This window comes from Sceloporus occidentalis, unplaced genomic scaffold, assembly GCF_023333645.1.
Source record: "Sceloporus occidentalis isolate IW3139 unplaced genomic scaffold, rSceOcc1.0.p SCAF_21, whole genome shotgun sequence".
NCBI lineage: Eukaryota > Metazoa > Chordata > Lepidosauria > Squamata > Phrynosomatidae > Sceloporus > Sceloporus occidentalis.
Window position 1 is genome coordinate 6,347,348 of NW_028317001.1, and position 26,511 is coordinate 6,373,858.

Here is a 26,511-nt window from a genome sequence, read left to right on the forward strand (position 1 = left end):
AGTGTGTCCCTTTGTGCCTCTGACTCTCCATTTTGGGGGGGAGGAAGGAAAGAAGGAAGGGGCCTGTGGTGTCTGAGGAAGGGGAGGCAGTGACTCAGGGCCAGTGGGGAGGCTGGGCTTTGGGGGCTGGGAGAGAGAGGTGGGAAAGAGACCCTCCCTTTGGGCCCTAGCTGTGGAGGGTATCACCGGTCCTTGCCTCCCCCTTTGGTAAAGGAGACCCCTTCAGCCCCCTGGACTCACGCCTGCCACTCATTCCTAGAATGGCTGGGACTCAGGGGAGTTTCCTAGGCGTTGTCACCTTCTGCCCTCCATGGCCATTGGCACTGATCTTTTCCCCATTGCCTTCCCTCTCTCAGCCCTGTGGACCTTCTCCTTCTTTGCACTCAGAGCAACCCTTCTCTACGGCTGAGGAGACGGCCTCTGACCCAGGGAAGCTCCGGCCATAAAGGACTGCAGAAGAGGCCTTCCTGGGGCTGCAGGAATCAGGGTCTTTGTACTGAAGGTAGGCCTTTATTCCTGGAGCTGAAAGTGGACTTTGTTTAAATTTTTCAGTCCAGGACTGTATGGAAGGGTTGCAGCTGAGAGACTGAGCCTATGCTTTGCAGGAATAAAGCCCCAAATTCAGTCTCTGGCAGAACTGTCTTCCCAGAATGTGGAAGTGAGATTTCCAGACCCCAGACACACAGTGCGCCAGTGAGTCCTTTGTGTGGGGACTGCGTGTGTATGTGGTGTTTGCTAGAGTTTTATGAGGTATTAGTTTCACTGGGTTTATAAAATGAGTTTACATACATCTTCACTTCCCCCAAATGAGCATAATCCACGGTTCAATGTTCAGTCATAAACCTATACATTTATAGATTTTTGTTGTATAAGTGCAACATATTCAGCAGTGTGCATCTTTTTAAAAAATATACAAGGAAAAGTGAAAAAATTGTCATTTTGACAATAGATCCATTCAGAAACAATGCACACAAATGTACATGCCTCAGTTTCTATGTGGCTTTAGCAAGCAGAAGGAGGAGGTGCATACTTCATGCTCCTGCTATGACTGACATAACAAAAACAGCAGTTAAGCTTAGAGAAATAGTATCATCTACAAAAATGAAATAATTATTTTGACCAGTGTCTAAATGGGGAGGGGGCCATGATGAGGGGAGGCCATAGATCAGATCTCTAAGGTAATGTAGCTCTTATTCAGCCCAGGAGCTACAGCTTCTCCACCTGGGACATAAAGCAGGTCCTCCCACTCCTCCTCTTTGTGAAAGAGAAGTCATGATGATACAGTGATTTTGAGTGCTGCAGGGTTTCTAGCCAAACCAAGCCTAACCCTTGTCTCTTTTCTCAGGAACTTCATCTTGGACACCTTGTACACGGCTTTGGAGTGTCTTTTGTTGGAAGTGACCGAAGTGCAGGGCCACCAGGATCCCCCTTCCCACATGATGGCCAACACAAAGGCCAAGCAGAGGGAGCTGGGCTCCAACAGAAAGAGGCTTCAGAGGTACAACAACTCTTTGGTAAGTTGCCATCCTGACTGTTAGTTTCATCTGTGATTGGGCCGGCTCATGAAAGCAAGCAGAGAACATACTGTCGCAGTTTGGCAGAGAGAGTCCTGGTTAATCCTCTGTCACCTCATTTTTTGAGGGGGCTTTGAAAATGTCCTATTTCACTCTCCTCCTCCCACTTTCCCCCTTCTCCTCAGGTCAGTTCAGCTGCTGCAAAATGTGTTCCAAGTTCAAAAGAGTGTGCGTCCCATCAACTCAAAAGAGGGGAGAGGGGAGGAGGGAAGGGGGCAGGATCTTTCCCTTTCCAGGAGTCGGAGCAAAAACAAACTTTTGTACCCTTCCTCACTTGTGTGATCATTATAATTAACAACTTTGGCCATCTGGACCACCTTCTGATGTTGCTTGTCCACATGAGTCTTTCTTTCCCAATCTGTGAAATGCTGGGGGATATGGAAGAATATCTCTGGACTTAAATTGAGGGTGGGCCCAGTGGCCCTCAAGCCCAGAGTACTCCCCAGAACTGTTTTTTAAAAAGGAAATTTGCCTCTGAAATTAGGTGAGATATGGCTAAATGATTCATTGGTGACTAAATGTACTATACATGTTGACATAGTCAGTATCTTAATCAATCAATAATATTCCAGAAATGGCCTAATTTATATTGTTTATCATATTATATATTATATTGAAAGAATTTAAGACAAACTGGATCTCAAAGGCTGTAGCTTTTTCTTGCTTGCAGAATTTAAAGTTTATTTCCTGGACTGATTTCTGCAGTGTTGAAATAATATTTGCAATGCACCATGTGCTTTCCTCCCCTTTTGCTTAGTCAGTCTCTGGATGAGGGCTATTTTCTGTTGCAGGTGACTTTTGCGGATGTGGCAATATATTTCACCAAGGAGGAATGGAAACTGTTGACGAAGAAGCAGAGACTGATGTACAGTTCTGTTATGATGGAGAATTATGAGAATGTGGCCTCTGTGGGTAAGGAACCTGAATCCATTGCACTTCCTGTGAAGACTGAGGGCCCTTTCATAATTTACTGTCAGAGCGCTATGATTCCACTTTAGAACTATAGAATCAAATAGTTGAAATAGATCACAAGGACCATCCGGTTCAATCTTCTGCCATGCAGGAACAGGCATTCAAAGCATCCCCAAGAGATGGCTATCCAGCCTCTGTTTAAAAACCTCCAAAGAAAGAGACTCCACCAAACTCTGAGGGAGTATATTCCACTGCTGAAGAGCTTTTACTCTCAGGAAGTTCCTCCTAAAGGTTAAGTGGAATCTCTTGTCCCTGTGGCTTGCATCCATTGTTCCATGTCCTTTTCTCTGGAGTAGCAGAAAGCAAGCCTGCTCCATCCAGAATATGACATCTCTTCAAATATTTGAACAGGGCTGTCATATCCACTCTTAACCTTCACTTCTCTAAGCTAAAAATACTCAGCTCCTTAAGTCATTCCTGCAAGAGCATGGTTTCCAGACCGTTCTCCATTTTGGTTTCCCTCCTCTGGACATGCTCCAGCTTCTCAACATCTGTTTGAATTGTGGTCCCAGAACTGGACACAGGATTATTGCAAGAGATCCCTAACCAAAACAGAATAGAGTGGCACTATTACTTCCCTTGATCTTGACACTATACTCCTATTGATACAGCCTAGGATCACATTGGCCTTTTTAGCTGCTGCATAACACTGTTGACATATGTTCAACTTCTGCTCTACTACCATTCCTAGTTCCCTTTCACACGAAATTTAATTGTCATAACAACTTCCTGCGGAATTGTGAAATTTCTAGTTTTAGTGAGGAACTATTGTTCTCCACTTTGTAAGGTTTCTAAATATCCAATCCTAAACTGCCAATTCTGGAATGTTGTGGGACACAAGTGCTATGCTTTTAGGGGATTTTGGTACTTAGCTCAATAGAGTGAAATAGTTTTACTGGGGCAATAGTGACCTCTGGACTCAGCCAATCTATAGCAGTTCCTGAATCAAACAGATCTTCAGTGGGATTTGAAATAGGTTTTTGTGTTTTATTTAGGGGGAAAGCAAAACACACAGACACATGCATATAACTGTTCATGCACACACTCAAGAACTAGGTAACAAAGGTGGAGTATGGTGAATAGATGTAAGGCTTTGATAATGGTGATACGTTATCTATCCAGATCTTTATTCCAATTGCTGATGATTTGAAATAAGGAGAGATCAGTAGTTCCCATGACAATTGGGGTTGGTGAGTGCATTGAGGTGTTTAGCCATGAAAACAAACAGAGTGTCTATCTGTAACTGGACTGACACTGAAGAACAGAAGTCGGGGCTGATATTTAGACGGAAATTGGTTTCTGCTTGGGAGCAGAAACTGTGGGTTCAGAAAGGTTTATATCACTTTAGAATATTTCCTTTGTGGGGGAAGAATGGTGTGAAACGAACTGAATGCAATGGGTGTTTGATGCAAATACATCAGACAAAAGGCATTAGCTCACCGGCTCTCAGATTCTTGTTGGCTCTGAATTTTGACCGCGTTCACAAGCCAATGTACGCTACAATCTGAGGGTGATGCACCCAAATACAGCTCAAAAATATCATAGCAGAGTACGGACGCAAATATCCAGATATAGGCATTGGCAATGCAATGACCACTTTTCACACTTAAAAATAAGTCACAAACACAGTCGATTTCATCGAAATCCTTGGAGCTTCTCTATCTTGAGTTGCAAAATAATACAAATATTTGCAAGCTCTCCTCTCCGACTTCCATCAACTTCACCATCCCTTGTACACACAACTCCAATCCAATCAACTCCAATCCTCATGTGAGCTGCATACTGTATTGGTTGTGAGTCCTCTCCTGGTGCCAAACAGCAAGAAGCATCCTCTGCAGTTAGCTTGCATCATGCCTTGGGCTCTGACTCAGCATTCAGTGGCCGTCTCACAGGATATGATGCCACCTGTCAATCAAAGTATTTTTGCACATGTTTAATTGAATTTTTTTTTCAACAGTCCTTTGACTATCTTCTTCTACTGATTCCCTCAAGGCAGTTCCCATATGGTCTCTTCTTTGCTAGCTCCTAGGAGTAAGAATGCAACTGTTCAATGGATTTAGGGGCATAAGCATCAGGGTCATGATTAGGTTACTCACAGCAACTTTATTAATTTAATCTCTAAGAAGGAGGGATTAATGAGGGCTAAATCATGCAGTAACACCCTCCTCTGTTAAGTCTGATTTTAAGTCTCATCTGTAATTGTCGTTCTTTACAGAAAAACATTTGAGTCATGAGAGAGTCCACACAGGAAAGAGGTCACATAAATGCCAGCATTGTGGGAAACATTTTGCTTACAAGTCAATCCTAGTCATGCATCAGAGAGTCCACACAGGAGAGAAGCCATACAAATGCCAGCATTGTGGGAAAGGTTTTTCTCAGAAGTCAATCCTAATGATACATCAGAGAATCCACAGAGGAGAGAAGCCATACAAATGCCAGCGTTGTGGGAAATGTTTTTCTCAGAAGTCAATCCTAATGATACATCAGAGAGTCCACACAGGAGAGAAGCCATACAAATGCCAGCGTTGTGGGAAATGTTTTTCTCAGAAGTCAAACCTAGTGAAACATCAGAGAGTCCACAGAGGAGAGAAGCCATACAAATGCCAGCGTTGTGGGAAAAGTTTTTCTCAGAAGTCAATCCTAATGATACATCAGAGAGTCCACACAGGAGAGAAGCCATACAAATGCCAGCGTTGTGGGAAATGTTTTTCTCGGATGTCAATCCTAATGATACATCAGAGAATCCACACAGGAGAGAAGCCATACAAATGCCAGCGTTGTGGGAAATGTTTTTCTTGTAAGTCACACGTAGTGTTACATCAGAGAGTCCACACAGGAGAGAAGCCATACAAATGCCAGCGTTGTGGGAAATGTTTTTCTGAGAAGTCAAACCTAGTGAAACATCAGAGAGTCCACACAGGAGAGAAGCCATACAAATGCCACCATTGTGGGAAAGGTTTTCCTCAGAAGTCACACCTAGTGGCACATCAGAGAGTCCACACAGGAGAGAAGCCATACAAAGGCCAGCGCTGTAGGAAATGTTTTTCTCAGATGTCACACCTAGTGGCACATCAGAGAGTCCACAGAGGAGAGAAGCCACACAAATCCTAACATTATATTTGTCAATAACGAATACAACAAATATATTTTCAATCCAGCAGTGCAAAGAATAGGCCCTTGTGATCTTATTTGTAAAAGTTGTCTGTCAATATGTCTCTATGTTTTCAAGTTGGATTATGTTACGTTTAGGTTTTAATTGCCAATAGTATAGATAATTGCTTTGGGTTGTCAATTTGGCTGGGGATTGTGGGTTGTGGTATAGGTTAGGTAGATGGGAGGTTGGGATTTGTTGCAGCTGGTTAGAATAGTTATGGGAATTATAGCTTTTGCAATGTGTGGGATTTTGGCTTAAGAAAGTTGGGGGCAGGTATTAACAGAAAGGGCTAGTTTCTGGGAATGGCAAAAGGGGGCCTTGTTACCTGTGGGGCAGAGACTGTGGGAATTGGAGGTGGGGGCTAGGTTTGGAAGAGGGTCATGTTTTAGGTTTTAGGGGTTTTAATGTATTGTTTGGATTGGAGTGGTCAGTTCTGGCTTAAACACTGAATTTCTATGTCTTCTCAATAAAGTTCTTTACTGTTTCAACACACTGGACTTTGATGCACAGAATTTCTGAATTTGCCCAAAACTGACCCTTTCTTCTCTCCTCAGTCCTCAGCTCCATTCCCAGCCGTAAGAACAGCACAGACACACAGACACAAACATACAGGATACACAGAAAGAGCTATATTTCCAAATCAGAGCCTTCCTTTCCTGCCTTTCCCTCCTGAATCCAGCTCTGCACCTTGGGCTCCATTGCAGTCTCCTCAAAGGAAGAAAGGAGGGAAGGAAGGGGAGGCCACTGAACCCCGGCACATACCTTCCTTTGCCACAAAGGCCGCCAGCGGAATAAGCAGCAGCATCTAGGACCTGGCAATCCCTGCGCATGCTGAGGAGGGGCCTTTGGGGCTATATGCGCGTGCACAGTCTCAGCCCCAGAAGCCATTTCTGCCCTCACAGTCTGTTCTGAGGGAGGGAGGGAAGTGGGGAGAGCCCTTGTTCATTCAGAAGAATGGCTGGAGGGGAGAAGCCCCTCTTCTCCCCCCAAAGAAAGGCAGGGGTCCTGCAAGGCTTCCTCTCCCTCTTTCCTTCCCTGCCCCCTCCTTGGGGGATTCCTTGGGTCCAGGGTACTAGGGGAGTTGTTATGATAAATGAAGGCCGGAACTCTTGGAGAGAGGCATGGCCATGGACGGGAGGGGGATCCAAAGGTAAAAAGGTCTTTGAGGAGCTCCCTCCCTCGTGGAAAGTGGGGCCGAGGAGAGACCCTCTCTTCTGATGCTTCATTTGGGGAAGAGTTTTGTGCCAAATAGAAAGCATCACACAGGATAGGATTCAGTAGCATTTTTCCTGGGGGGGGGGGGGGGGCAGGGTTCTTTAGAGTCCTGGGGGAGGGGGCTCTGGGGGGAGAGAATAGCCAAAATCCTGTTGACCAAAGCCAAGAGGAGGGAGACGGAGGGACCTCAAAACTCTGGCAATCCCCTGTCAACCTGGGAACTAGGCTTAGAGACCCACAGGATCCGGACTGGGCACCCCCTCACATACTTACCTTTTCCTTCACAACAACCCTGCAGAGGAGGACCAACAGAGAGACCCACAGCCCCAGAAACATTCCCCCCCCCCCAGTTCTGGGAGCATACTGAAAGGGCTTTTGACCCCCTTGAAGAGATGTAATAATAATAATAATAATAATAATAATAATAATAATTTATATTCCACCTTTTCTCAATGGAATCAAAGAGGATTACAGTAATAAAATAACATACAATTTAAGAAATACAATTAAAATTCCAAACCCCCAACCCTTCTCCCAATTATAAAAACATTAATCAACCCTTAAAAATCCTATTAAACAGCAAGAAAATTTAAAACTTTCATGACACAATACAGTAAAAAAGTTTTTTCGGGCAAGAAATGGGTCATTTTCTGAAGGAGAGGTGGGAGGGCAGGAATGATATACATCAATAGCAATTTCCATCACACTAACGATGGCAAGGGTCAGGGTCAGGGGGAAGGAGAGGCCAGTCAATAGATCTCATCTAGTCTGGAAAGAGGTCGATCTTAATAGCCTTCCTAAAGGCTTCCAAGGTGTTAATAGGACGGATCTCATCCGGAGGTCGTTCCAGAGTGAACCAACACCTTGTATCTTGTCCAGAAACTAATGGGCAGCCAGTGGAGGGATTTAAGAACCGGTGTAATGTAGGCAGTTCTAGAAGTGTCCGTAACCAACCTGGCTGCCATATTCTGTTCCAATTGAAGTTTCTGAACTTGGCACAAGTCCCATGTAGAGTGTGTTACAGAAGTCGAGCCAAGAGGTGACCTGCGCATGTACTACTGTTTCAAGGTCTCCCTGCTCCCCGCCCCATGTCTCCGAATGATCTCACCTAACAGCTTCATGTAAATGTTGAATAGCACTGGGGACAGAATCACGCTTTGAGGGATGCCTGACTTGAGCTCCCTCTTGGATGAACAACTGTCCCCAAGTGACAGGAATCTGCCAGAGATGTAGGACCTGAACCACTGGAAAGTAGTGCCCCAATTCCCAACTCTCCCATATGTTCCAGAAGGATACTGTGGCCAATGGTATTGAAGGCCGCTGAGAGGCCTTGAATAGCACCAGAAGGGTCAGACTTCCCCTTTTCAAAGAGCTGTCGATGCTCAAACGGAGATCGCTGACTAAGGTGACCATGGCTGTCTCAACTCTGTAACCCTTCCTAAATCCAGTTTGAAATGGATGCAGAAAAATCCACTTCTTCCAAGACTGCTTGGAGTTGAATGGCGACTTCCCTCTCCATTACCTTGCCTAAGAATGGTAAGAGCCAAACTGGCCTGTAATTGTTTCTGTCCAGAGGGTCAAGGGAAGGCTTTTTTTAGAAGTGGTTTAACCACCGCCTCTTTGAGGCAAGATGGAAGAAAGCCTTCCCTGAAAGATGCATTAGTTATATTTCTTAAGTACCATCTTGATGGTATCTCCCCATGGATGGCCAGCCAAGACGGGGAAGGATTGAGAGAGCAAGTCGCCTTTTTCATACTCCCAAGGAGCTTGTCCACATCCTCTGTACTAATGACTCAAATTGATCCAGAAGAACAGTATAGGCGGAGGCTCTGGATACCTCTCCTGTCGCCTCTGTCGTAAGGCCGGCATCCAAATCGGCTCTCATCTGAGAGATTTTGTCCGTGAAGTAGTTATTAAAAGCATCACAGCAGGCTTTTGTAGGTTCTAATAAAGAGTTCAGGGTTCTGGAAGCTATATATTAAATAGGACAGTGCTGAAAAATATATAGTTTGGCAAATGGGTGATATAAATCCCAGAAAATGGTTTAGTTCACAGAGACTGGAAGAATCTTAAAGTAAAAGTTGAAAGAATAGATGTGTATATGCAGAACATGTTCACGTCTATAAACTTCACTGTCAAACATACTGGTGACGACCAGATGACAGACAAGTGTTGGTGGGACCCCAAAAGCCATCAACCAACTGGAAAAGGAGATTCAACAGAGGGAAAAAGACCAAAGATTGTGATGAACTATCTAGAGAACGGGATGATTTTGATAAGAGACACTTTACGGTCTACAGAAGAAGATGTAAAGATTGCTCAGCGCACTCAAGGAATGTGGTCCAGTGAAACAGGAGGAAGCAAAGACTTTTTACTAGATGAGGTGTTAAGTCCACAGCCGGTAAAAAGAAACACGTGGTCAGTTACAAGGACTGATCCAGAGAAGACTCCTAAAAAGGACAAGGATATAATTGAGTTGATAGACTGGAAAACCAATATATTGTTGTTTGCCATTAGTATAATGGAAGGTGAAATATTTTCAAAACCATACTGGGAACGGGGCAAAGTAGTTGGAGATGATGCTCCATCAATAAGAGAAAAGGGTTAAAAGATTAAATATGTTTGATAAAAACATTTAAATAGAACATATAAAGATCTAAAGTTGGGAAAAAAGGTTATTTAAGTGTTATTAAAATATTAAAACCCAACAAGTGATAAGGGATATGGATATAATATGCTAAACGTATAGGAAAATGATGGTAAGTTGTTATAACAGGTAGAACTGATATTAGACATATGTTTAAAAGGGGAACATACAGGAAAATACCAGAGATATTTAAGCTGGTAATGGTTATTGATAAAACAAGTATATGAAGTATATCACATGTGTCACCTGATGTGTGTATAATGTTATATATAATGGGTAAGTATAATTGATAACTGGGAGTTCCTTGGACCATAGAACCGTTTGGTTCTGTGTCTCAATGAACCTATTAAAGGGGGGAGGCGTGTGACGGACTGACTTACAAACCAGCCAATCAGAAGCCATAGACTCTAAGCCAATCAGGTGCTGGCTGAGGAGTTTGAAGATTCCGCTTGGCAGTTGGGTGGCGTCAGTTAGGGTTTGCAATCCTGAGGGATGAAGCGGGAGTTCAGTGGGAGATAGTTATAGAGAGGATGGGAACAGTAGAGTCCAAGAGAGGACTGGGTTCCCATAGTTCCTGAGGGATGGTTACTTAAGGAACTGCTTTGTCCAGAGAGGGACAGGATTAGTTCTGGAGAGTCTAGAAGAGAGACTCAGGGGAACCAGACTCAGGAAGAGGGTTTTGGCTTACATCATTTCTTGAGTGATAGTATAGCCTGTGTGGCGGAGTTGTTATTATTATTATTATTATTATTATTATTATTATTATTGAGTTAAAACCAGACCTGTATATAAATAACAAAAGAAGACATAGTAACAACTCCATGTCAAAGATACCTTTGCCTATTCTGTTTTAAAAATAAACTTACATTCTTGTTTAACCAGCCGCTTGGTCTGTGTTTTACAATCCATCCACACGACTGTCCTTCAAACACCCAAAGAAGCGTCGGGTCAAAATAGAAGAGAGGATTGTGAATCGTTACATCATCTATTAGAGATTTAAATCTGGATCTAGGTCTTTTCCTGTCCAGATGGACTTTTGCAGGTCCTTCTGCCGTTCTAAAAATGGTTTGTCATTAAGAAGGATAGTATAGTCTGAAATGAAAATAGTAATTTAGGCGGTACGTTCATTTTAACTGTCCTGATCCTTCCCAAGAGGGATAGGTTGAGTTTAGCCCATCTATTGGGATCTTGGTTGATATCACCCCATATTTTCTTGTAGTTGCTTTTAAAGAGGTCTCGGTTTTTAGAGGTGAACTCAACACCTAGATATTTGACCCTTTTTTCTACTTTAAAGCCAGTCTCCTCTTGTAGATTTTCCTGATCCTTCTTTTGTTAAATCCATTGGTAAATTTTTTGTCTTATCCCTGTTAATCCGGAAACCCGAATGCTGTCCATATTCCTTTAATTTATGAAGTTGGGGATTAACACTTTGTATTGGGTCAGATAAGTATATCACCACGTTGTCTGCGTATAGTTTAAGTTTCAACTCTTTCTGTTTTATTTTCAGGCCTTTGGTCTTCTTATCTTCTTTAATGCTAGGACTCAGAGTCTCTAAAGGGGCTATAAATAACAAAGGTGAGAGGGGTATCTCTCTTATCATCCCCATGAATAATAAGTCTCAATGTTTGTTTTCTATAGATTGCATCTATCCAGCTTATAAAGTTATCTCCTAGAACCATTTTTCATAAGGTTTCCAACATGAAGCTCCAATTAACTTCATCGAACGCCTTTTCGGCCTCAAGAAAAATCATAGCTGCTTTTTAATCTGTTTTCTTCTCATAGAAGTCTATAATATCCAGTAAATTCCTCGTGTTGTTTCTAAGGTGCCTTTTTGGGAGGAAGCCCGTTTGGTCTGCGTTTATGATATTTTGTAGGGTTTTTAAAAATCTTTCTAAGACCATTGCACAGATTTTATCATCGTTGTTAAGGAGAGAAATCGGTCTGAAATTTTTGACCGCCAGCACTTCTTTACTTTCTTTAGGAATCAAAGGCGGGTTACATACCGCCATTTGGGACGTCCCCAGGACATCCCAGTTTAAAAAGGGGGCATCTCTTCTAGATGTTACGGACTCCTGTTACGGACTCTGTAACAAATGGCAGCGGCTGTTCCACACGGCCGCCGCCATCTTGACGTAGCGGACGCTGTCTGTCTGCCCGTCACGCAGCGCTTATGACGTTTTTGGACATTTTGGAGCTTCTTCTTTGCTCCGCAAGGGAGTCGCGCAGTTTGGCTGCTGCGGCTCCCTCACGGAGCAAACAACAGCGCCGGCAGACCGCCGCAAAGCGGCGGTCTGTAAAGCACCAAAGTCTCATTTAGTCTTTATATCAGTTCCTTAGGTTTATTCTTCAAAGTCAATAAAATTGGATTGTGACCCAATAGGATTTTTGGTAAGGTTTCTACTGCTTCCACCATTGTGCTAATAGTTGGGGAAGTCAAGAACATATCTATTCTCCACCAGGATTGATGGGTGTTTGAAAAGAACGTGAATCCCTTAGACAGACCCTACTTCATTCTCCAGTATCTTCTAATGCGAAGGCTTCTTTTAATTCAAAGAAAGATTCCGGCAATTTCCCTTTCTTATATAAGTATATTTTGTTGTCTGCTTTTTTATCTATCTGCGGGCATATCACCCCACCCCAATCTCACATCATTAAGGTCCTATAGCAAATATGGTCTGGCATTTGTTTTTTCCGTTTTCCAAAAAACAGGCCATTATTTCCTAAGGGTACATAAACTCCCACCATTAGGATCCTTTGGTCTTGTAAAGCAACTTCTACACCAACCAAGTATCCATTGGGGTCTGAGAATACCTCTTTAGATTCTCATTTATCCTTTATATATATCACTACACCTTTTTCCCTCTTTTTTGAGGCTGCTATGTATTCTTTCCCCAATTTGTCATTTTCCAACAATCTTATATCCTCTTTCTTCATATGGGTTTCCTGAAGGCAAATTACATCAACTCTCTGTTTCCCTCAATAATGAAAAAGTTTACCTTGTTTTTTGGGCTGTTAATTCGTTTAACATTCGATGATAGGATATCCGTCTTTTCCCGTTTCATCCTCATATTCTCCATCTATATCATCCTCTCTTGTGTTTGGATCTGGTTTCCTAAGCAATTCTCCTTCTTCTCTTTCTTCTTCTAAGCTCTCTTCCTCCTTATCTTCTTCTCTTTTTCCGGGGTTGTTTATTTCTTCTTTCTGACTGTCCCCTTTATTAAGTTCTTTTTCATTCTCATGTAGAAAATGTCTTTCTTTTTGTACCGAGTTGATTTGGTATCTTTTTTGCTTGAATTTAAAAGATAGGCCCTGAGTTAGTTCCCATTTGTAGTAGATTATATTGCTGCGCAAAACCTTAGTCAGTGGTCCATATTCCTTCCTCTTCCTTAACAGTTTCCCAGAGATATATTTAAACAATAAAATTTCATTTTCTTTAATTCTGAATCTTGTATGAAAGTGTTGTTGTAGAATTGCTTCTTTCATTTGAGTCCTAACAAAATAAATGACGATATCTCTGGGCAGTCTCTTCTGTTTTGCGACCCAGGAGCTTACTCTAAACATCTTGTCCACCTCAAGGAGAAAAGGTTCATTATCTAGGTCTATAAATTCAGCCAAGGCCAGTATTATCATTTTATATAGATCTTCTTCTGTTCGGGAAGACCTCTTATTCTAAGATATCCCTCCCTAAATCTTTGCTCTAATTTAATTCTTTCTGCTGTATCTTCAGTATGTTCTTTTGTTAATCTCTCTATCTCTTTTCCCATTTTTTTTATATTCTTCCTCCAGGAACGTCACTCTTTTCCCGGTTTGTGTTAATTCTGATGTTATCTTTTCCAGAGAGTATTTATGTTAAGCAACAGGGTGGACATTAAATCAACAGAATCCTCAGATTTTCCCTAGTCTTTAAGCTGAGGCAAATACATTTGATGTGGTCTAACTTACAGATAGGTATCCTGGCCAAAGCAAGATTGTCTTATGGACCAAAGCGACGTCCCTTTACCTGCTCAAAGACTGAGAACCCGGCTGGTAAGGCCTGATCCCAGGTGGCTGAGCTCTCATCACCCAGCCAGGTCTCCGTGAAACAATCCAGCTCAGTCTCTTCATCCAGTAGGAGATCTTGGACTATCTGCGGTGTATTTTGGACTGACCTGGCATTACACAAGAGCAGGGAAAGGTTCTGTGGTTGGTTTGGTATGCTCTCCAGCTCTTTTGGGATAGCAGGGTGAATGGAAGGGGAGAGAGATATTTGTCAGGGTCCTAATTGCAACACAAAAGGCAATACTTTGAAAAAGGAACAGCTTTTATTGAAAAAGAAGATACATGCAATAGAAGTGACTTTTTTTGTCAGGAATGAAAGAAAGTATGTATATACATTTCACTTTTATAACCATATCAGTTAACCCCATCCTATAACCAATAAAGCTAATTAATTAGATAGCCCTTCATCCGGGATTCTGGCAGTGTTTCTAAAAACAATTAAGCTCTCATGTGCCTTATCTCAACCACTGCACCTCTGGCCTTGTACCACAGAACTCAGCGACACAATAGTTTTAATTAACATTATGGCTTAACAATATATATATGAAACCCCATCAATCCCAATCTAATATGATACCATATGAAAATATAATAAGCATAAACCCATGACAACATATTACAATATAAAAATACCAATAACTCTCTATGTTCCCCCTCCTTTTACAGAGACCAGTCTTTTAAACTCCAGCCTCTCTTAGAAGGGTGATTCCCACACATTCCAATCCTAGCAAACAAGAACATACTTTAGCCATGATCTCTCTACCTCTTTCTAGTATCTTCTATTAAAGCACATATTCAAACATATTATTTCAACCCACCATAAATCCCATTTATCTTAACTCTAATTTAATCCTAAACCCTTATGGCATGAATCCCTAAATTAATAAATGCATGAATAAAGGGATTCGTGACATATAGCGACCTCAGGCTGGTGCTCCTTGCCTGCAGCAATGAGATGGGACCATTGTGAATTTAGGCTAATGCTACTTACCTGAACGTTTGAGACTTGACCATTGCAACCTGAGGCTGATGCTTCTTGCCTGAAGGATTGAAACTGGCCCATTGTGATCTCAGGCTGATTCTCGTTGCCTGAGAGACTGAGTCTGGCCTATTGTGACTTCAGTCTGATGCTCCTTGGATGAAGGATTGAGACGGTACTATTGTGACTTCAGTCTGAGCAGGTGCCTTCTTCAGAGGAACTAGGGCCAAGCCCAAGACTGGGAAACCCCCTGAAGCTCACAGCACCCAGGCCACCACTGGAGGATTTGGGTTTCCGGCCCCAAACTGGGGAAAGGAAGGCTGTCAGGGGGGGAAAGTGACAGCCTGGGACCTGGCAGTGGGGGAGTCGCTTGATAGCCGCCCCAGCAAAGAAGAACCCCAGGTAGAAGTTTATTGAATGGAGGAATACAGAAAGGAATTAAAGGACCGTATGAAGTGGATGGTGTCCAAGTTAAAGATGTAAGAGAAATGTGTGAGTTCTGACTTCAACCCAGAGCTGAAGAACCAAAGAACCAAGGAATGGTGTTTTAAAACAAGCTAAAGAACTAAACAAGATGGTTCTGCGCAGAGCATTGATGTGAAGGAGGGATTTGGCAACTGAGATGAGGAAAGGCTGAGGAATTTGGAAGCTGAAGCCGGGTGCTGTTCAGGTGTGTCGAACTAAGACCGGAAAGGTGCCTTTTCTCCTGAGTCACAATAAAGAGGAACTGACAGGACAATGGACTAATTTGAACAGAACGACCTGCCTTTGAACAGCTGTCTCCTCCCGAAAAGAAGAAGTTGAGTAATGGGCGGCAATATTGCAAGACTTCAGCAACCAAAAGCCAGAGAGAAGAAAAGTATAAGGAGCCTTGGCTTTCACCCTAATTTTGTTGGCACCAAATGCGCAGCAATGATGTCATCCCCAGCCTTCGAGGACAACTGATCAATGTCCGGCGGAAGGAAAGTGTGTGAGAGTATTGTATGAATCTGTGAGTGAATGAAAGACCTCTTGATAATCAATGTTTGTATTATGTTTGTGATTTAATAAATGTTACATGTATTATGTTTAAATTCAAATTTTGGTGTCTCACTATCTGTGTTATCCCTTCTCTGAATCAGTCCACAGAAAGAGACATTTTCATTACACGCTCTCAGGTTAAACAGGTTGCCCTTACAAACTTGGGCATAACAAAGATGTGGAGGAGGAAGATGTCAGAGGCGAACTGGGGGCAGCTGATGCTCCTTGCCTGAAGCATTGAGACTGTCCCATTGTGACTTCAGTCTGATGCTCCTTGCCTGAAGCATTGAGACTGTCCCATTGTGACTTCAGTCTGATGCTCCTTGCCTGAAGCTTTGAGACTGTCCCATTGTGACTTCAGTCTGATGCTCCTTGCCTGAAGCATTGAGACTGTCCCATTGTGACTTCAGTCTGATGCTCCTTGCCTGAAGCTTTGAGACTGTCCCATTGTGACTTCAGTCTGATGCTCCTTGCCTGAAGCATTGAGACTGTCCCATTGTGACTTCAGTCTGATGCTCTTTGCCTGAAGCATTGAGACTGTCCCATTGTGACTTCAGTCTGATGCTCCTTGCCTGAAGCATTGAGACTGTCCCATTGTGACTTCAGTCTGATGCTCTTTGCCTGAAGCATTGAGACTGTCCCATTGTGACTTCAGTCTGATGCTCCTTGCCTGAAGCTTTGAGACTGTCCCATTGTGACTTCAGTCTGATGCTCCTTGCCTGAAGCATTGAGACTGTCCCATTGTGACTTCAGTCTGATGCTCTTTGCCTGAAGCATTGAGACTGTCCCATTGTGACTTCAGTCTGATGCTCCTTGCCTGAAGCTTTGAGACTGTCCCATTGTGACTTCAGTCTGATGCTCCTTGCCTGAAGCATTGAGACTGTCCCATTGTGACTTCAGTCTGATGCTCCTTGCCTGAAGCATTGAGACTGTCCCATTGTGACTTCAGTCTGATGCTCCTTGCCTGAAGCATTGAGACTGTCCCATTGTGACTTCAGTGTGATGCTCTTTGCCTGGAGCTTTGAGACTGTCCCATTGTGACTTCAGTCTGATGCTCCTTGCCTGAAGCTTTGAGATTGTCCCATTGCGGTTTCCAAATCCTTCACCATTTTAGTCGCCCTCCTTTGGACGTGCTCCAGTTTCTCAACATCCTTTTTGAACTGGGACACCCAAACTGGACACAATATTCCAGGTAAGGCCTGACCAGAGCAGAATAGAGTGTCACTATTACTTCCCTTGATCTAGACACCATACTTCTATTGATACAGCCTTAAATCGCATTGGCCTTTTTAGCTGCTGCATTGCACTGTTGATTCATGTTCAACTTGTGCCTACTTGATTCTTAGATCCCTTTCACACGTAGTTTCATTCAGCCAGGTGTCCCCCATCCTATATCTGTGCATTTCATTTTTCTTCCCTTAATGCAGTACCTTACATTTCTCTGTGTTGAATTTCATTTTGTTAGGTTTGGACCAGCTTCTTAGTCTATTCAGGTCATTTTGAATTTTGATCCTGTCCTCTGGGGTATTAGCTACTCCTAATAATTTGGTGTCATCTGCAAATTTGATAAGCATGTCCCCAATTCTGTCCTCCAAGTCATTGATAAAGATGTTGAATAGCATATAAAACAAAAACATGAAACAAGTTAGACAAGGCAACTGTTACATGGATTTGTAACTGATTGACCGGCCGAACCCAAAGGGTGCTCAAGAATGACTCCTTTTCATCCTGGAGAGAAGTGACCAGTGGGGTTCTGTCTGGGGCCCAGTGCTTGTTTAATTTGGTTAACTGCTATTAGTGAATTGCCAAGAGTGGCCACCAGGTGGCGCTCCAGAATAGAAGTTGGTGAGAAGCCCAAAGAGGCTGCAGTGCCCTGAGTATCCACCAGAGGGCAGCTTTGTATTAGGAATGTTCTTTATTGATTAAAACATTAGTCTATGGGGACTAATGTGATTTTCCATTGGCTCCCCATTGCTGAGGGGGTGTGGCCTCCTTCCCATTACCTGGACTTTCCTCCACTCCCATTGGCTGCCTATTCCCCACGAAAGGTTTCAGCCTTATCCCAGCAACAATGGAGCGAACAACGCACCCCCCTGGTTGCCCTGAAAGTGAAAGGAGCACCGGAAGGAAATGGGGGGAATTGCAGCGCTGCATCATGGGAAATTTGCAACCGGGGGGTTTGCGGTGGTGAAACAGAGCAGAAGCGAAGCTACATTCCACACCAGACCAATTCGGAGTGGAATCGGAGTGAGCTTGGAAGCCATTTCTGTGCATTCGCTTGTTACCGATTTCAGCAAAATGAGGGGTCACTTTGGAATCACTTCGGAAGCCCCACGGAAGGAGCCCCATAGAAAGGAATCACCTGTGATAACACTCACATTATTGCATGAATTCGCATCATTGGACCCGCAGTGGCTTCGGATCTGAGCTGGATAGAGCTGCAAAAACCTCCGTGTGATAAACACAGTCTTTGAGATTTCACAAGGCTCTGTGGTTTTGGGAACAAGACACTAATTATCATAATTGTTGTTGATAATAATAATAATAATAATAATAATCTCATTCTCCCTCATAAAGGGACACAACTGGAATTACAAGTTTAAGACAATAAACTCTCTTTCCCTGGCGTTTGCACCCATTGCTCCGTCTCCCGGTCTCCTCCGCTGGGAGGAGGGAGAGCGTGGAATTCTGGGAAAGGCTGGCGGTTGGCTTGGAGCCTGAATAGGGTTCTAGAAGGCTGGTGGCTTTGACCGTTGGCTGCTTAGGAAGAAGAAGGGCTCCTTCTGGGTTTCCTTAGCAGGGAAGGGAAGGTGGGGGCCTCGAGATGGTGATGGGGGACCCCCAAATTTGATTCCTCTGTGAGAAGGATGGCTGAGGGGGAAGAGCCCCCATTTTGGAGCCAAGGATGGGGTCTGGAGGGTCTTCTGGAGGGAGGCAGCTTTGGGGGCTGGAAGCAAGGAAGGCCCCCTCCTCCTACCCTCTTCTCCGGCTGCCAGGCCTCCTCTCCTCTCTTGGGAGTCTCTGTGGGGCCCTGAGAATTTGGAGAGGGATCCAAGAGAATCAAAGGGAGGCTGGGACCAAACAACCTCAGAATATGATCAAGACTGCAAGGTTCTTTCTGAAGAAGGAGAGGCAAACTAGGAGAGGCTGCAGCTGTTTGCCTTTGCCTGAGCCGCTGGGAAGGGCCCCTCTTCTCCTTTCTCCTTCACTGTCTTCATGGAGGGCAAACTCCTTTTGCCCTTTGGACTCAGTTTGCAGCAATGGCAGTGAGCTCAAGAGAAGGGGAGAAATGGCAGCAGGAGGAGGAAACTGTGGCCTTTGAAGAGCAGCTGAAAAGATGGGAGGGCAGAGGATGAACAAGGGGAGGGTCCCTGCCAAACTGGGAGAGATGGAGGGTATGCAGAAGGAGCTGGGCCTGGAAATGGAGGAGGAGAAGGGGGCTTGCAAAATGACCTCCATGGATGAGGAAGCTGCCCAAGTCCATGGCATACAATGGTCCAGTGAAATGATGTCCATGATATAGGAGCCAGTGTGGCCTAGTGGTTTGAGCATAGTGGAACTACAACTCTGGAGATCAGTGTTTGAATCCCATCTCCAACATAGAAACTCTCTGGGTGACTGGGCAAGCCACACTCTCTCAGCCTTAGGGGAAGGCAATGGGAAACATTAAATATAGACATTTAAATATTGCAATTGCTATGGTTGTTGTTATTGCTGTCTATCTATACATTATGATTTTATGTAGATTATTGGAAGAAAAAATTTAAAAATAGACCCATTAAAATCAATCAGACCCATGAGTCCTGCCCAGCCCTCCTCCTATTGACATCTTTGGGAGTGATAAAGGCTGGGGCCAACCCTAGGACTCCAATCCTAGCCCCATTTTCTGGAAATTAAGGGGATGTACAGGCCGCCCCTTTTAGCGCCAGATCAGGGCCACGACAAACACGCTACTTTTTGCAGTTCCTTTTTCCACTATGATAAAGCTACGCTGTGGCCCTGATGTGGCCTTTCCGTGGGGCAAAAAGGAGCTCCTTTCTGCGCCAGGGAAAAAGTGCCATATCCGCCAATGGTGTGGCTTTTCTCCACTCCTTTTCTGCATCATCAGGATGTAGCGCCAGAAGAACACCGTGATGTCACCTGTGATATGGTGCAATGTGCAGCATCACACATGCGGGAAGAGTCAGGGAGTGCGCTGTGCAGACTCCATCTTCGCCCTCATGCCAGCCAACGATGCTGGTCTCTATGCCCCGAAAGGCTCAGTGCACTGTCTTAGTCTTCCAGCATTCACAAGAGTCTCTCTCTGAGGGTTTGGAGGCGAGACTAATAATAATAATAATAATAATAATAATAATAATATCAATAATTTATATCCTGCTTTCCAAAGGATTTATTTTGAATTTAGGGAAGATTCAGGTTTGATTTGCCCTTAGCGCTGTTGAATTGTACTTTCCGTGGTCTGTGAAATGTGCATAAATGTGTGCACATAAAAACACTTTGTATTTTCTGCAGGTGTGGAAAGAACCAAGATGGCTTCCAAAGGAAGGGAGAGAAGAGAAAGGACCCTCAATTCCTCCTTTGTGGAAGAAACTGGAGGAAAGACCTCTGGACAGGTTAGTGTCCAGACCTCCTTTTTTGTAGTGGAGCCATTGGGAATTTGACTGACTAGGATGCAATGGGGGTGTTATTTACAATCCTTTGTCTTTCAGCGAAGGCTGCTTTCTATTGCAGATCACCTTTTGAGATGTGGCAGTGTTCTTCACAGAGGAGGAATGGCCACTCTTGAGTCCAAAGCAGGAATTTCTGTACAATGAGGTGATGATGGAGACCTCTGAAAATGTGTCCTCTGTGGGTAAGGACCCATTGCCCTTCCTATAGAATGGGGGCAAGTGCTCTAGAACACTACATTGCATGCAACACTGGTCCGAATTCAATTTTTATAGCAACATCCTGTGAAATCATGGAATTTGTAGTTTGTAGTTTTTAGAACTGTCCACATTACACCAGTTCTTAAATCCCTCCACTGGCTGCCCATTAGTGTCTGGGAAAGATACAAGGTGTTGGTTGTAACCTTTAAGGCCCTACATGGCTTGGGTCCAGACTACTTGCAGGAGTGCCTTCTTCCACACAATCCTCCCCACACTGGAAAAAGTCTCCTAAAGCCTAAGAAGACTAGATTGGCTTCAACAACCCAGAGGACCTTTTCTTCTGCCATTCCTAGGCTTTGGAATGACCTTCCGGAAGAGATCCATCACATCACCACTTTAGAAGCCTTTAAAAAGGCTGTTAAGATGGATCTCTTTCGGCAGGTCTTTCTAGAACACTGTCACCGACACTGTTATTGATACCGATACCCCGGCTGCCCTGCATAGATAGAAGTTCTCCCCTCAGCCTCTCCACCCAATCTAGTCTTCACATGTCTTTAAAGAACAAAGGAGGTAGGAAGGAGAAAGATGTAGATGGAAGAAGTAGATGGTAATAATAAGAACAAAAATAAGAAAAAGTGTGATGTTTGTTTGAATTGTAATTTTATTGATTGTATGGTTGTTTATTCTGAAAGTAAAAAGCATTTGAACATTATTTACAGTTTGACCTCAGTATCTGCTGAGGTTTGGTTTCAGGACCCCACTTAGTAACCAAAATCCGTGGATGTTCAAGTCCTATTACAAACAATGGGGTTGTAGTATGATGCACCTTACATAAAATGGCAAAATCAAGGTTGGCTTTTTGGGGATATATTGAGATGCAGAATCTGTGGATACTGAAAGCTAACTGTGAAATGTTAAAAAGCAGTTGAAATCATCCCATTAAGAGAAATGCAACCCATGTCATTGGACTCATGGAGAAGTGGTCAGAGGGAACCAAGGAGAATGTGTTTCTTTGGTTGGTTTCCCTGGAAAGAACTGAGAATCTTGGCCAAGATGGGAGTTGAGTCAGTTGAGGCTGAGAGAAGGAGGAGAGACCTCAGGACAAGAGCATTTCTCTGGGTTAGTTTGCCTGTTTCCTATTTTATGTTAGTGTTTTGAATACTGTCTTTCTTACAGTGGAACCTACTCCTGCTTTGTGAAGGCATCACAAGTTGGACTGGTTGATCTCACCTGAAAGCATCCTTCTTATTCATTCATTCCTATTGTACGTTCTTTGAACTGTATGGTTGTGTTATTTATTACATTTCATCCCACCTTTCTCCCATGGGTGGGTCTCAAGGTGGCTTAGAAGACAAAATGTAGAATGAACAAAAGCATTTCTTAAAAAAGAACACATGCTAGTAAAATAAGGATACTGCTATTCCTTCGGTTGGAAGTTCGTTCTCCAAGATCTGCAAGGGATAATCTTCAAATGTTAACTGGGAGGGAAAGAGGACATTGGAGGACAATGGCTTAGAGTCATATCTCATAGACAGTAGTGAATGGAGACTTCCATGTTAGTGGGTTGGTGAATCTGCTCTGTCTTTTAGTCTGAGCTCTCTCTGGGGCTGACTCTATTTTGGAAATGGGCTCCAGCCCCATGGATGAAAACCTGGAGGAAATTCAATGCCCCAATAATATGGAAGTCACAGTCTGGCAAAGTTTACATGAAATGTGTGAAATGTGGTTTTTGTTTTGCTGTTGTCTGTCCTGAATTTTCCATCTCCACTAAATGAACCCAAGATCAAGCAAGAAGAGAGAAGGAGAACACTGTGTCTCCTTCCACTTTCTCAACCCCATGCAGAAATGTATGAACCTCTTCCATGGCCATGTTTAGACACAGATTTGCTTCTTAAAAAACACAAGGCTCGTAATCTTTCACAGAAGACATATTATTTGGGAGGCAGTTCAAGAAAAATCCTACCAGGAAGGTGCCCTCAATTTCTTTTCTAGGCATATAGGCTGCTGGGCTTTTTCATCCACAGTTAAACGGTGGAGGTGGCCTATGACAAACCTCCTTTGAACACAGACAAATGAAGAACTGCCTTCAACTTGACCACTAGCGATCCTGCTAAAAGTTTACATGATGAAGAGAGTTCTTCCTGATAGATCCTATGATGCTTCTCCTTAGTTTCACTTAATTTGCTGAGGTAAAATTGTATTTATTTGTTAGACTGTTCTTATACTTAAAACAAAAATCTTCTCCAGACAATGGTCTTGGAAAGAAGAAAGGTCTCTCCACAAAATTGTCTGGCCTTAACATGAATGAGAAAGGCATAATGTTAAATGAAGAAGAGACAGCGATCGTGACCCAGAGTCCAAAGCAGAAATTTTCTGACCCAGAGGAAGGGATCCAAGTGAGTCTGGGACACTTTTATGCAATAGGTTCTTGGCCTTAGGAGAAAAGCCGCAATATGGAAAAGGGGCACCACCTCCTCTTTCTACTCTTTGCTCAAATGGACAGGTTTTCTCTGACCTACGGAGTCAAAGCAGCCCATTTGGATGTTGAATGCGGATTGGAGGATGACTCACATTTGCCGCTGGGATCTTACTGGCATGGCTACAGGAACATGGATCTCATAGAATCAGAGGATGACCTGGAACTAACTGACAAGGTACAGAAGAAGCCTCATGCACTTTCCATGGTGTTTTAGAGTTGGGCAGCGTGTTCACATCTGGCTGTCTTGGAAAGAGAGTTAATTATTCCTTCCCACTGAGAATTTATCCTTAAAGTAATGGAGGTCAGAGCAGGGGAGCATTAAATCTGCCTCAAACTTTTTACTGAACTCTCTTCCCCCCAATAAATTCAATGCCTTGGACAGTCAAGATTAAAACCAACATGGATTCACTGTCCCACTAAGATGGAAACGACTAAGGGGGTTAGACACAGTGGGATGCAGACCTTTGCCTCTAGTGAGAGCCGTTCGATGAATTTTACGAGGCAAGTCAAGTTTATTTACATACCCCCTTTCTAATGGGAAAAAAAGTATATAAAGTGAATTCCTTGCCATGATAAACACAGATTTAGGCTACAGATACAAGGGAATATTTGATTATACAACATTTTTGTTGGAGATTTGGGATATCTGCATTGCATATGTAAACAAAACTAGACACATTTCCTGTTAAACTTCCTGCATCTATTTGTAGAAAGGTACACAAGCCGAAATGATTTGTCTTGCTGGGATTTGCTGTTTTAGTTGATTTGGAGATAGTTATACAAACTCATTTTGTTTGTTTGTTGTATCATTACCTTTACGTAACTGTTACTTCTCATTGTTATTAATACAGAATGACAGGGAGAAAAACTGTGCAATCACAGATCATGCATTGTGGAGTTCCTATTACAATGGAACAACCATTAATACCATAATGACCATGTGAATCAGATGTGTCACCTACAAGCTGCTCGCAGAAAACAATGTTCACATCACGTTCAAAATCACGCCTTCCAACGCTTGCTTGCCTTGCTCTGGTAGGGGACTATTAAAAAACATGTGGGATATTCTTTTCTTTTTGTGTATTTTCCCATCCAAAGATCCTGGAAGTTGAGAGAGACAAAACGCCACAGGAGGAGCATCTCCAAACCCAGCGTGACTACTACTGAATTTGGTCAAGAAAAAGAAGCAGGAAAACGAGCGCTTGAAAGAGAAAAGCTCACAGGTGCCACAAGATCTCTTTGCAAATTTAAAGAAGAGTGATTTAAGTCGGGTAAACCTATATTCTAAAAATATGGCAAATTAAAATAGAAGAGCCAACAGCCTTTGAAAACAATTTGAAACCAAACACATGCACAAATATGGATTAAATCCAAAGGCACCGGGAAGCAAAAAGCCAAGTTTTATTTGGCATTCAATGAAATCGGTGTTGGTGCCAATTGGACCCCTGAAGGCGCCCTAGTAGAAAAGGCCCTCTCTCACATCCTCCCACCATAAACAGAGCCCACTGGAGGAACATGGAGGAGGTCCTCTCCAAAAGACTTTATTTCTTAGGCAGATGGGTCCATAGGAAGCACTCCTTCAAGTACTGGGGTTCCAAGCCATTTAGGTCTTTAAATAACTAAGTGCCTAGTTCCAATCGTAACAGATGTAGTTTTGCAAACTTGCAGGAAGCAGTTAATGAAACCTCTTGAAGCCCAAGAGAGGTTTGACAGGGATGGGATCCAGTGCTCACATAAATGAGATGCTTCCAGCTGCTACTATTTTCCTTCTTAAGTAGGGATCCTTTCCCTCCTCTGATCAAGGTGAAAAACAAACAAACAGCTTCATTTATATACCGCTTCATACTGAACTAACAGTGTCTAAGTGATTTACAACTGTAAGCTAATTGCCCCCAACAATCTGGGAAGTCATTTTAGCAACTTCCTCGGAAAGATGCAAGCTGGAGTCGAGCTTGAGCCCTTTCGCTGGTCTTGAACTCGCAACCTTATGATTTTGAGTGAGTGGCTGCAGTACAGGCATTTATCCGCTGTGTCACCAGGGCTCCTAAAAGCAGAAGCCCTGTGTAAAAAGGAAAACAAATCCATCAAAGGCAAGGATGAGGGTGGGATTAAAGTCTCTCTTCAGCACTCGGACAACCCGTCGGAAGAAGGAAAGGATAAGGTAAAGCAAACCCCATAGATCCCATCATCAATGTCTCTCCTGTACCAGTTTAGTAAAATGCATCAGGAGATTTTTGGCTGGCCATTGGAAGAACATCCCGTGGATGATATGTTGGATTCCAGGATGCAACCTCATACTGAGAAAAGCGAGAGAGGCAGGCTGACTTCTGAGCAGGTACATTTCAGCCAGCTAAATGGAGTGTCTCCTCCATGTGCCAGCCAGCTCTTTCACAAGGGGCATTGTTCTTGCTACTTCATTGCTTGTTTTGGGATTGAAAAAAATATTCATTTGCATCTTTTAGCAGAAAGAAGGTATAAAAAGGATTCCCTTGGTCGCCTTTCCTCCATCCTTTCTTCCTTTTTTCTAGAAGCAGGGACAGGATAAGAGCCTTGAAAAAATGGGGGAGAAGAAGGAGAACAAGGAAGATACAGAAAAGGAGGATGAGAAGGAGAAGAAAGAAACAAAAGAGGGTGAAAGAGAAGGTAGAGCCAGCATGATGTGGCTATTTTAGTTTTAAACTAGGTCTCCCAAAAAGTCCCTTTGTCTCCTTTACTCCATCCTTTCTTCCATCCTAGAAGGATGGACAGGATAGGAGCCTTGAAAAAACAGAGCAAAAAGAGCACAAAGAAGATAAAGGAATTCTTGCAATCAGTCCAGAAAAGAAGGATGAGAAGAAGAGGGGAAAAACCAAGGACAAGACAGAGAAGGTATAGCAAGTATAGCATGCCTGTTTAAATATTAAATTAGGACCCTAGCAATCAGGGTTCAATTCCCTGATCAAACATAAAAAAAACCCACTGGGTGACCTTAGGCAGGTCAAACACTGTCGGCCTCACAAGATTGCAATGGCAAACCCCCTCTAAATAAATTTGCCCAGAAGAACCTAAGACAGGTCTGCCTTTAGGCCTCCATTAGTCAAAAATGACCCGGAGACATGCCAGCACCACCAACAGCAGCACCACAACAAGGCAATGTCACACCTTCTTCCCCTCCTTTCTTTCAATGGCCAGATCCCTGATTTTGTCACATCCTTAATTTTACTTTAGGACTAATCTGCCCAATTTTCTTCTTTCACAGGCCAAAGACAATGAGGCCAAAGTTGGAGATACAAGGAACCCACCAAAGTGCCCTGTCTACGTTGCAAATGGGAGCGAGCCCATAGCTATCGCGGAACAGGAGGAAGAAGATAAGGAAGAGCAACTGGACCAAGAAACATTTGACATTGTACGTTTTCTGCCACTCCTAACATGTTGAAAGCATGCAGAAAAGAGTATCCATTGAACTCTTCTTCAGCATCACATTTTAGATGAGCTGATTTTCCACTTTCCTTAGCTGTCCAGAGCAATAGGCAAGTTTAAACAATTCCTCCCACCTTCCCTCCCACCCTTCACTTTCACATGGCTC

General features: G+C 43.4%; 1 protein-coding gene across 1 annotated transcript in view; it reads left to right on the top strand.

Annotated features, from left to right (window-relative positions):
• The first annotated feature begins 3,565 nt into the window (after positions 1-3,565).
• LOC149301496 (uncharacterized) overlaps positions 3,566-26,511 on the top strand; it is a 303,670-nt gene continuing 280,724 nt past the window's right edge. Inside the window, exons 1-2 of the mRNA XM_089484296.1 lie at positions 3,566-3,602; positions 4,762-5,616. Of these exons, the coding sequence (XP_089340422.1) occupies positions 3,566-3,602; positions 4,762-5,616 (892 nt within the window). The remainder of the gene's footprint in view (positions 3,603-4,761; positions 5,617-26,511) is intronic.